The sequence below is a fragment of the Bombina bombina genome, chromosome 1, assembly GCF_027579735.1.
Source record: "Bombina bombina isolate aBomBom1 chromosome 1, aBomBom1.pri, whole genome shotgun sequence".
In the NCBI taxonomy this organism is placed as follows: Eukaryota; Metazoa; Chordata; class Amphibia; order Anura; family Bombinatoridae; genus Bombina; species Bombina bombina.
Genome location: NC_069499.1, coordinates 363,243,625 through 363,255,999, shown reverse-complemented (window position 1 = coordinate 363,255,999; position 12,375 = coordinate 363,243,625). Strand labels below are relative to the sequence as shown.

At 41.3% G+C, this 12,375-nt stretch overlaps 1 protein-coding gene across 1 annotated transcript in view; it reads left to right on the top strand.

Moving 5' to 3' along the window:
* The window catches only part of MCM6 (minichromosome maintenance complex component 6), a 145,026-nt gene that overhangs the window by 109,956 nt on the left and 22,695 nt on the right, over window positions 1-12,375 (top strand). Inside the window, exons 14-16 of the mRNA XM_053698252.1 lie at window positions 4,431-4,557; window positions 4,636-4,797; window positions 5,199-5,338. Of these exons, the coding sequence (XP_053554227.1) occupies window positions 4,431-4,557; window positions 4,636-4,797; window positions 5,199-5,338 (429 nt within the window). The remainder of the gene's footprint in view (window positions 1-4,430; window positions 4,558-4,635; window positions 4,798-5,198; window positions 5,339-12,375) is intronic.

The following is a 12,375-nucleotide window of genomic DNA, read 5'->3' as shown; positions in this document are numbered from 1 at the left end:
TAAGAAAATATTTATTCATCAAGGTTTTCTTCTTCAACCTATTGCGTGCATTGTACCTGTAACTACTGCAGCTGCTTTTTGGTTCGAGGCTCTAGAGGAGGCTCTTCAGGTTGAGACCCCATTAGATGATATTCTGGATAGAATTAGGGCTCTCAAGCTAGCTAATTCTTTCATTACAGATGCCGCTTTTCAACTGGCTAAATTAGCGGCAAAGAATTCAGGTTTTGCCATTTTAGCGCGTAGAGCGTTATGGCTTAAGTCCTGGTCTGCTGACATGTCATCAAAATCTAAGCTTTTAGCCATCCCTTTCAAGGGTAAGACCCTATTCGGGCCTGAACTGAAAGAGATCATTTCAGACATCACTGGAGGAAAAGGCCATGCCCTTCCTCAGGATAAGACAAATAAGATGAGGACCAAACAAAATAATTTTTGTTCCTTTCGAAACTTCAAAGGTGGTCCCTCTACCTCCTCCCCTGCTGCAAAGCAGGAGGGGAATTTTGCTGAATCCAGGTCAGTCTGTAGACCTAACCAGACTTGGAACAAAGGTAAACAGGCCAAGAAGCCTGCGGCTGCCACCAAGACGGCATGAAGGGGCAGCCCCCGATCCGGGACAGGATCTAGTAGGGGGCTGACTTTCTCTCTTTGCTCAGGCTTGGGCAAGAGACGTTCAGGACTCATGGGCTTTAGAAATTGTGACCCAGGGGTATCTTCTAGACTTCAAAGATTCTCCTCCAAGGGGGAGATTCCATCTTTCTCGATAGTCTGTAAACCAGACAAAAAGAGGCGTTCTTACACTGTGTAGAAGACCTATATACCATGGGAGTAATCTGCCCAGTTCCAAAAACAGAACAGGGGCAGGGGTTTTACTCCAATCTGTTTGTGGTTCCCAAGAAAGAGGGAACCTTCAGACCAATTTTAGATCTCAAGATCCTAAACAAAGTCCTCAGAGTCCCATCCTTCAAGATGGAGACCATTCGGACTATTTTACCAATGATCCAGGAGGGTCAATATATGACCACCGTGGATTTAAAGGATGCATATCTGCACATCCCTATCCACAAGGATCATCACCAGTTTCTCAGGTTTGCCTTTCTGGACAAGCATTACCAGATTGTGGCTCTTCCCTTCGGGTTGGCCACAGCTCCCAGAATTTTCACAAAGGTGCTAGGGTCCCTTCTGGCGGTTCTAAGACCACGGGGCATAGCAGTGGCGCTTTATCTGGACGATATCTTAATTCAGGCGTCATCTTACCAACTAGCCAAATCTCACACGGACATCGTGTTGGCTTTTCTAAGATCTCACGGGTGGAAGGTGAACATAAAAAAGAGTTCCATTCCTGGGAACTCTGATAGATTCGGTAGACATGAACATTTTTCTGACGAAGGTCAGGAAATCAAAGATTTTAACCACCTGCCGAGCTCTTCATTCCATTCCTCGGCCTTCAGTGGCTCAGTCTATGGAGGTAATCGGACTAATGGTAGCGGCAATGGACATAGTTCCGTTTGCTCGCTTGCATCTCAGACCACTGCAACTATGCATGCTCAATCAGTGGAATGGGGATTATGCGGATTTATCTCCTCAGATAAATCTGGATCAAGAGACCAGAGACTCTCTTCTTTGATGGTTGTCACAGGATCATTTGTCCCAGCATGGGTCATAGTGACGACGGACGCCAGCCTATTGGGCTGGGGTGCAGTCTGGAATTCCCTGAAAGCACAGGGTGTGTGGACTCAGGAGGAGGCTCTCCTTCCAATAAATATTCTAGAACTGAGAGCGATATTCAACGCTCTTCAGGCGTGGCCTCAGCTGGCTTCGGCCAGATTCATAAGATTCCAGTCGGACAATATCACGACTGTAGCATATATCAATCATCAGGGGGGAACAAAGAGTTCTCTAGTGATGATAGAGGTTTCCAAAATAATTTGATGGGCAGAGACTCACTCTTGCCATCTATCAGCAATCTATATCCCAGGAGTGTAGAACTGGGAAGCGGATTTTCTAAGTCGTCAGACTTTTTTCATCCGGTGGAGTGGGAACTCCATCCGGAGGTGTTTGCACAATTGATTCATCAATGGGGCACACCAGAATTGGATCTGATGGCGTCTCGTCAGAACGCCAAACTTCCTTGCTACGGGTCCAGATCAAGGGATCCTCAAGCAGTACTGATAGATGCTCTAGCAGTACCTTGGTCGTTCAACTTGGCTTATGTGTTTCCACCATTTCCTCTCCTCCCTCATCTGATTGCCAGAATCAAACAGGAGAGAGCTTCGGTGATTTTGATAGCACCTGCGTGGCCATGCAGGACTTGGTATGCAGACCTGGTGGGCATGTCATCTCTACCACCATGGACAATGCCACTGAGACAGGACCTTCTTATTCAAGGTCCGTTCCAGCATCCAAATATAGTTACTCTGCGGCTGACTACCTGGAGATTGAACGCTTGATTTTATCCAAGCGGGGATTCTCTGAGTCGGTCATAGAGACCTTGATTCAGGCTCGAAAGCCTGTTACTAGGAAAATTTATCATAAGATATGGCGTAAATATCTTTATTGGTGTGAATCCAAAGGCTACTCATGGAGTAAGATCAGGATTCCTAGGATTTTGTCCTTTCTCCAAGAAGGATTGGAGAAGGGGTTATCAGCTAGTTCCCTAAAGGGACAGATATCTGCTTTATCAATTTGACTGCACAAGCGTCTGGCAGATGTTCCAGACGTTCAGTCGTTTTGTCAGGCTTTAGTTAGAATCAAGCCTGTGTTTTCTTCAAGGGGTTCCGTTTGAACCTATGCATTCCATAGATATTAAGCTTCTATCTTGGAAAGTTCTGTTTTTAGTTGCTATCTCTTCGGCTCGAAGAGTTTCTGAACTATCTGCATTGCAATGCGACTCGCCTTATCTTGTTTATCTTTCTGATAAGGTGGTTTTGCGTACCAAACCTGGATTTCTTCCTAAGGTTGTTACTAATAAGAATATTAATCAGGAAATTGTTGTTCCTTCCCAGTGTCCTAATCCTTCCTCTAAGAAGGAGCGTCTGTTTCACAACTTGGACGTGGTTCGTGCTTTGACGTAAATCTTTGGTCACTTGCAAGTAAAACTTCAAACATCTTCTCTGTTTGTTGTCTATTCTGGAAAGCGTAGAGGTCAAAAATCTACGGCTACCTCTCTTTATTTTTGGCTGAAAAGCATCATCCATTTGGCATACGAGACTGCTGGACAGCAGCCTCCTGAAAGAATTACAGCTCACTCTACTAGAGCGGTGGCTTCCACATGGGCTTTTAAAAATGATGCTTCTGTTGAACAGATTTGTAAGGCTGCGACTTGGTCTTCACTTCATACCTTTTACAAATTTTACAAATTTGATACTTTTGCTTCTTCTGAGGCTATTTTTGGGAGAAAAATTCTTCAAGCAGTGGTGCCTTCTGTTTAGGCATTTGTCTTGTCCCTCCCGTTCATCCGTGTCCTATAGCTTTGGTATTGTATCCCACAAGTAAAGGATGAATCCGTGGACTTGTCGTAATCTTATAGAAGAAAAGTAAATTTATGCTTACCTAATAAATTAATTTCTTCTATGATACGACGAGTCCACGGCCCGCCCTGTCATTTTAAGACAGATTATATTTTTTTTATTTTAAACTTCAGTCACCTCTGCACCTTTTTAGTTTCTCCCTTTTTTCTTCCTGTACCTTCGGTCGAATGACTGGGGGGTGGAGCTAAGGGAGGAGCTATATAGACAGCTCTGCTGTGGTGCTCTTTGCCACTTTCTGTTAGCAGGAGGATAATATCCCACAAGTAAAGGATGAATCCGTGGACTCTTCGTATCAGGTAAGCATATATTTACTTTTTCTAAATTTTTTATAAAATTGTTTTGCTTCTGCTGAGGCTTCTTTTGGGAGAAGGGTTCTTCAAGCAGTGGTGCCTTCTGTTTAGGTTACCTGTCTTGTCCCTCCCTTATCGGTGTCCTCTAGCTTGGGTATTGATTCCCAACAGTAATTGATGATAATCTGTGGACTCAGTGTCATTAGACAACGAAATTTATGCTTACCTGATAAATGTATTTATTTCTTGACACGGTGAGTCCACGGCCCGTCCTATTTTTTAAGATAGTTTTTTGGTATATAAACCTCAGGCACCTCTGCACCTTGTGTTATTTCCTTTTCTCCTTTCCTTTGGTCGAGTGACTGGGGTTTGTGGGTAGGGAAGTGATACTTAACAGCTTTGCTGTTGTGCTCTTTGCCTCTTCCTGCTGGCCAGGAGTGATATTCTTAACAGTAATTGATGATAATCCGTGGACGCACCGTATCAAAGAAAAAAAATTTATCAGGTAAGCATAAATTTTGTTTTTATAAATATAAAGTGTAACTTAAATCCCAGAATAAGCATGTTTTTAGATAAATGTGTATTTACTTAACTGCAATTCTATTATTTTATACAGGTACAACCAAAACATGTAAAAGAAGCATTTCGGTTAATAAACAAGTCTATCATAAGAGTTGAGACCCCAGATGTTAACTTGGACCAAGAAGATGAACATGAAATAGAAGAGCAGCCTCAAATAAATGGTATGATGCAGTTATAATAACATAATACCTGCTTGGTAATAAGTGTGAATAATAAAGCTAATATTTAAAATGTCCTAGGTGATGCTGCTATACCGAATGGTATAAATGGTCATGAAAATGGAGTCATCGATCATACAGATGATGAAATAAAGGAAACTGCAAAGCCCTCACTACGTCTCAGCTTTGCTGAATATAAGCGGATATCAAACTTGCTTGTCCTTCAGCTAAGAAAACGTGAAGGTTTGTATATCTACATACATATATTATCATTACTAAGGGGTAAATCTATGAAACTGCATTTGCAGCTTTTGAGGCTATGCGGAGTGTGAGCCTGCAACAAGATATTTAAGAAGCAGAAACTGATTCTTTTGCCTCCCCACCACCTCAGAGTTGGCAAGATCAATCATCCCAACACTTGCTTGTTCAGGGTAACTGGCATGCCCTCCTTTTGCCCAATTGATGACGCAGGATTGTGGAAGCGGCATTGCATTGCTCCTTGTGTAATGTTAAATTTCACCATGTGATGCAGCATTGCAGGCGGTCAGGTTCACTACTTGTAAACCTGTCTGCCTGCATTGAAGATACATTTTGCTCTAAGGATAGTTTTAACACTATAAACCATTTTAATGTCTCCTTTGCAGATGAAGAGGATTCTTCACAAAAGAAGAGTGGCCTTATTAATTGGTACTTAAAAGAAATAGAGGCTGAAATAGACTCTGAAGAAGAATTAATTAATCGGAAGCAGATCATAGAGAAAGTCATCCATAGACTTGTACACTATGTAAGTATGTTTTATTTATAAAACCTATATCTGGCTAACCACAGGAAAATTTTAGATGGCATATAGCCAAGGCTGCTGTACTTGTTTACGTTTAAGTTTGCTTTGTAGGAGGTCATTTTTGTAGTTTGTTACGTTTTAGAAGACCTCAGTAATATTGACCCTAACTCGTTAACATTAACACTATATTAAAATTAATTGTGCAGGTCTTGATAGTTAAATGACATGTTAAGAGCTTTGTGCCTTGATAAGTCATGTGTCTAACATGGAACTACTAATTGTTTTCTCTCGTACACTTGATTTATGTAAATACGTTTTCTTTTACAAGATACGACGAGTCCACGGATTTCATCCTTATGGGATATCGCCTCCTGGTCAGCAGGAGGAGGCAAAGAGCACCACAGCAGAGCTGTATATATAGCTCCTCCCTTCCCTCCCACTCCAGTCATTCTCTTTGTCTGTGTTAGTGATAGGAATAGGTAAAGTGAGGTGTTAGTTTAGATTCTTCAATCAAGAGTTTATTATTTTTAAATGGTACCAGTGTGTGCTATTTTATTCAGGGCTAGAGCTACAAGCTTCTCAGCAATGGGGACTGGAGAGATTTTCATTCCTTCTGCGACTCCCATACTGTCGGCTGCCCTGCTGATGGTCTTAGCAGATATTTTCTAAGACCCTGTTTGTTCCCACAGATCTGTTGGAGGTGATGACAAGAACACCTTCATGATGTGGGACAAATTCATGCTGCGCTCAGCATTAAGGTGTGTGTAGTCGTTTGCTTCTGGGGAGACTGAGTAACTCAGAACAGACTGGCATTTATTCCCTATACCGGGAGGGGGTAATCAATTTGATCTGGAACATAAAGAGTGTGCATGGGTCTACCCTGTTTATAAGGTGTGCTGAAATTCAGCTGTGCTATCAAGGGACTATAATATATTATTAGACCGGGGATAGCATGACAGAGTGTTTGAGCTTGACGCTGGGAGATCATGGGTTTTTACCCTAGGGACCTAACCTTATCTGTGACTAAGTCTATGGCAGGACAGGTTGTGTGTTTGAAGGGGCGCTTAGGTGGTTCGTGGTACACTTGCTTTAGATTGCTTTATGTTACCGACATATTTATTCCCCATGCGGTACTGTCCAGGGGAAGTTAGTTCTGCCCACGATGGGCGGGTCTTAGCACTTAGCCGCGCAATTGATATCCGGATCCTGAACTTACGGCTGCATGGCTAGAGGCTCCAGTGTGACCTAGGTTGGGTTGTGTCTGTAATCTCACAAGCGGTCTTAGGCGCTGTTCACGGAGTGCTACTAAGTGACTTGTTGGGGGCAGGTAGGCGCTGCAGCAGAGCTGTGGCGAGGTGCAAGTGCTATTTCTTTCATGTAATTAACAAGAGTCCATGAGCTAGTGACGTATGGGATATACATTCCTACCAGGAGGGGCAAAGTTTCCCAAACCTTAAAATGCCTATAAATACACCCCTCACCACACCCACAAATCAGTTTTTACAAACTTTGCCTCCAAGGGAGGTGGTGAAGTAAGTTTGTGCTAGATTCTACGTTGATATGCGCTCCGCAGCAAGTTGGAGCCCGGTTTTCCTCTCAGCGTGCAGTGAATGTCAGAGGGATGTGAGGAGAGTATTGCCTATTGAATGCAGTGATCTCCTTCTACGGGGTCTATTTCATAAGGTTCTCTGTTATCGGTCGTAGAGATTCATCTCTTACCTCCCTTTTCAGATCGACGATATACTCTTATATTTACCATTTCCTCTACTGATTCTCGTTTCAGTACTGGTTTGGCTTTCTACAAACATGTAGATGAGTGTCCTGGGGTAAGTAAGTCTTATTTTCTGTTACACTCTAAGCTATGGTTGGGCACTTTATTTATAAAGTTCTAAATATATGTATTCAAACATTTATTTGCCTTGACTCAGAATGTTCAACTTTCCTTATTTCCAGACAGTCAGTTTCATATTTGGGATTATGCTTTAATTATCATATTTTTCTTACCTCAAAAATTTGACTTTTTCCCTGTGGGCTGTTAGGCTCGCGGGGGCTGAAAATGCTTCATTTTATTGCGTCATTCTTGGCGCGGACTTTTTTGGCGCAAAAATTCGTTTCCGGCGTCATACGTGTCGCCGGAAGTTGCGTCATTTTTTTGACGTTATTTTGCGCCAAAAATGTCGGCGTTCCGGATGTGGCGTCATTTTTGGCGCCAAAAGCATTTAGGCGCCAAATAATGTGGGCGTCTTATTTGGCGCCAAAAAATATGGGCGTCGTTTTTGTCTCCACATTATTTCAGTCTCATTTTTCATTTGCTTCTGGTTGCTAGAAGCTTGATGTTTGGCATTTTTTTCCCATTCCTGAAACTGTCTTATAAGGAATTTGATCTATTTTGCTTTATATGTTGTTTTTTCTCTTACATATTGCAAGATGTCTCACGTTGCATCTGAGCCAGAAGATACTACAGGAAAACCTCTGCCTGCTGGATCTACCAAAGCTAAGTGTATCTGCTGTAAACTTTTGGTAGCTATTCCTCCAGCTGTTGTTTGTATTAAATGTCATGACAAACTTGTTAATGCAGATAATATTTCCTTTAGTGATGTACCATTGCCTGTTGCAGTTCCCTCAACATCTAAGGTGCAGAATGTTCCTGATAACATAAGAGATTTTGTTTCTGAATCCATAAAGAAGGCTTTGTCTGTTATTTCTCCTTCTAGTAAACGTAAAAAGTCTTTTAAATCTTCTCTCTCTACAGATGAATTTTTAAATGAACACCATCATTCTGATTCTTTGGACTCTTCTGGTTCAGAGGATTCTGTCTCAGAGATTGATGCTGATAAATCTTCATATTTATTTAAGATGGAATTTATTCGCTCTTTACTTAAAGAAGTACTAATTGCTTTAGAAATAGAGGATTCTAGTCCTCTTGATACTAATTCTATACGTTTGGATAAGGTTTTTAAAGCTCCTGCGGTTATTCCAGAAGTCTTTCCTGTTCCTAATGCTATTTCTGCAGTAATTGCTAAGGAATGGGATAGATTGGGTAATTCATTTACTCCTTCTAAACGTTTTAAGCAATTATATCCTGTTCCGCCTGACAGATTAGAATTTTGGGACAAAATCCCTAAAGTTGATGGGGCTATTTCTACCCTTGCTAAACGTACTACCATTCCTACATCAGATGGTACCTCGTTTAAGGATCCTTTAGATAGAAAAATTGAATCTTTTCTAAGAAAAGCTTATCTATGTTCAGGTAATCTTCTTAGACCTGCTATATCATTGGCTGATGTTGCTGCAGCTTCAACTTTTTGGTTGGAAACTCTAGCGCAACAAGTAACAAATCGTGATTCTCATGATATTATTATTCTTCTCCAGCATGCTAATAATTTCATCTGTGATGCCATTTTTGATATTATTAGAGTTGATGTTAGATTTATGTCTCTGGCTATCTTAGCCAGAAGAGCTTTATGGCTTAAGACTTGGAATGCTGATATGGCTTCTAAATCAACTCTACTTTCCATTTCTTTCCAGGGAAACAAATTATTTGGTTCTCAGTTGGATTCTATTATTTCAACTGTTACTGGTGGGAAAGGAACTTTTTTTTTTACCACAGGATAAAAAGTCTAAAGGTAAAAACAGGGCTAACAATCGTTTTCGTTCCTTTCGTTTCAACAAAGAACAAAAGCCTGATCCTTCGTCCTCAGGAGCAGTTTCAGTTTGGAAACCATCTCCAGTCTGGAATAAATCCAAGCCTGCTAGAAAGGCAAAGCCTGCTTCTAAGTTCACATGAAGGTACGGCCCTCATTCCAGTTCAGCTGGTAGGGGGCAGGTTACGTTTTTTCAAAGAAATTTGGATCAGTTCTGTTCACAATCTTTGGATTCAGAACATTGTTTCAGAAGGGTACAGAATTGGTTTCAAGATGAGACCTCCTGCAAAGAGATTTTTTCTTTCCCATGTCCCAGTAAATCCAGTGAAAGCTCAAGCATTTCTGAATTGTGTTTCAGATCTAGAGTTGGCTGGAGTAATTATGCCAGTTCCAGTTCCGGAACAGGGGATGGGGTTTTATTCAAATCTCTTCATTGTACCAAAGAAGGAGAATTCCTTCAGACCAGTTCTGGATCTAAAATTATTGAATCGTTATGTAAGGATACCAACGTTCAAGATGGTAACTGTAAGGACTATATTGCCTTTTGTTCAGCAAGGGAATTATATGTCCACAATACATTTACAGGATGCATATCTGCATATTCCGATTCATCCAGATCATTATCAGTTCCTGAGATTCTCTTTTCTAGACAAGCATTACCAATTTGTGGCTCTACCATTTGGCCTTGCTACAGCTCCAAGAATTTTCACAAAGATTCTCGGTGCCCTTCTGTCTGTAATCAGAGAACAGGGTATTGTGGTATTTCCTTATTTGGACGATATCTTGGTACTTGCTCCGTCTTTACATTTAGCAGAGTCTCATACGAATCGACTTGTGTTGTTTCTTCAAGATCATGGTTGGAGGATCAATTTACCAAAAAGTTCTTTGATTCCTCAAACAAGGGTAACCTTTCTGGGTTTCCAGATAGATTCAGTGTCCATGACTTTGTCTTTAACAGACAAGAGACGTCTAAAATTGATTACAGCCTGTCGAAACCTTCAGTCTCAATCATTCCCTTCGGTAGCCTTATGCATGGAAATTCTAGGTCTTATGACTGCTGCATCGGACGCGATCCCCTTTGCTCGTTTTCACATGCGACCTCTTCAGCTCTGTATGCTGAACCAATGGTGCAGGGATTACACGAAGATATATCAATTAATATCTTTAAAACCGATTGTTCGGCACTCTCTAACGTGGTGGACAGATCACCATCGTTTAATTCAGGGGGCTCCTTTTGTTCTTCCGACCTGGACTGTAATTTCAACAGATGCAAGTCTCACAGGTTGGGGAGCTGTGTGGGGATCTCTGACGGCACAAGGAGTTTGGGAATCTCAGGAGGTGAGATTACCGATCAATATCTTGGAACTCCGTGCAGTTTTCAGAGCTCTTCAGTTTTGGCCTCTTCTGAAGAGAGAATCGTTCATTTGTTTTCAGACAGACAATGTCACAACTGTGGCATACATCAATCATCAAGGAGGGACTCACAGTCCTCTGGCTATGAAAGAAGTATCTCGAATTTTGGTTTGGGCGGAATCCAGCTCCTGTCTAATCTCTGCGGTTCATATCCCAGGTGTAGACAATTGGGAAGCGGATTATCTCAGTCGCCAAACGTTGCATCCGGGCGAATGGTCTCTTCACCCAGAGGTATTTCTTCAGATTGTTCAAATGTGGGGGCTCCCAGAGATAGATCTGATGGCCTCTCATCTAAACAAGAAACTTCCCAGGTATCTGTCCAGATCCCGGGATCCTCAGGCGGAGGCAGTGGATGCATTATCACTTCCTTGGAAGTATCATCCTGCCTATATCTTTCCGCCTCTAGTTCTTCTTCCAAGAGTAATCTCCAAGATTCTGAGGGAATGCTCGTTTGTTCTGCTAATAGCTCCGGCATGGCCTCACAGGTTTTGGTATGCGGATCTTGTCCGGATGGCATCTTGCCAACCATGGACTCTTCCGTTAAGACCAGACCTTCTGTCTCAAGGTCCTTTTTTCCATCCGGATCTGAAATCCTTAAATTTAAAGGTATGGAGATTGAACGCTTGATTCTTGGTCATAGAGGTTTCTCTGACTCCGTGATTAATACTATGTTACAGGCTCGTAAATCTGTATCTCGAGAGATATATTATAGAGTCTGGAAGACTTATATTTCTTGGTGTCTTTCTCATCATTTTTCTTGGCATTCTTTTAGAATACCGAGAATTTTACAGTTTCTTCAGGATGGTTTAGATAAGGGTTTGTCCGCGAGTTCTTTGAAAGGACAAATCTCCGCTCTTTCTGTTCTTTTTCACAGAAAGATTGCTATTCTTCCTGATATTCATTGTTTTGTACAAGCTTTGGTTCGTATAAAACCTGTCATTAAGTCAATTTCTCCTCCATGGAGTTTGAATTTGGTTTTGGGAGCTCTTCAAGCTCCTCCGTTTGAACCTATGCATTCATTGGACATTAAATTACTTTCTTGGAAAGTTTTGTTCCTTTTGGCCATCTCTTCTGCTAGAAGAGTTTCTGAATTATCTGCTCTTTCGTGTGAGTCTCCTTTTCTGATTTTTCATCAGGATAAGGCGGTGTTGCGAACTTCTTTTGAATTTTTACCTAAAGTTGTGAATTCCAACAACATTAGTAGAGAAATTGTGGTTCCTTCATTATGTCCTAATCCTAAGAATTCTAAGGAGAAATCATTGCATTCTTTGGATGTTGTTAGAGCTTTGAAATATTATGTTGAAGCTACGAAATCTTTCCGTAAGACTTCTAGTCTATTTGTTATCTTTTCCGGTTCTAGGAAAGGCCAGAAAGCTTCTGCCATTTCTTTGGCATCTTGGTTGAAATCTTTAATTCATCTTGCCTATGTTGAGTCGGGTAAAATTCCGCCTCAAAGAATTACAGCTCATTCTACTAGGTCAGTTTCTACTTCCTGGGCGTTTAGGAATGAAGCTTCGGTTGACCAGATCTGCAAAGCAGCAACTCGGTCCTCTTTGCATACTTTTACTAAATTCTACCATTTTGATGTATTTTCTTCTTCTGAAGCAGTTTTTGGTAGAAAAGTTCTTCAGGCAGCGGTTTCAGTTTGAATCTTCTGCTTATGTTTTTTGTTAAACTTTATTTTGGGTGTGGATTATTTTCAGCAGGAATTGGCTGTCTTTATTTTATCCCTCCCTCTCTAGTGACTCTTGTGTGGAAAGATCCACATCTTGGGTAGTCATTATCCCATACGTCACTAGCTCATGGACTCTTGTTAATTACATGAAAGAAAACATAATTTATGTAAGAACTTACCTGATAAATTCATTTCTTTCATATTAACAAGAGTCCATGAGGCCCACCCTTTTTTGTGGTGGTTATGATTTTTTTGTATAAAGCACAATTATTCCAATTCCTTATTTTATATGCTTCGCGCTTTTTTTC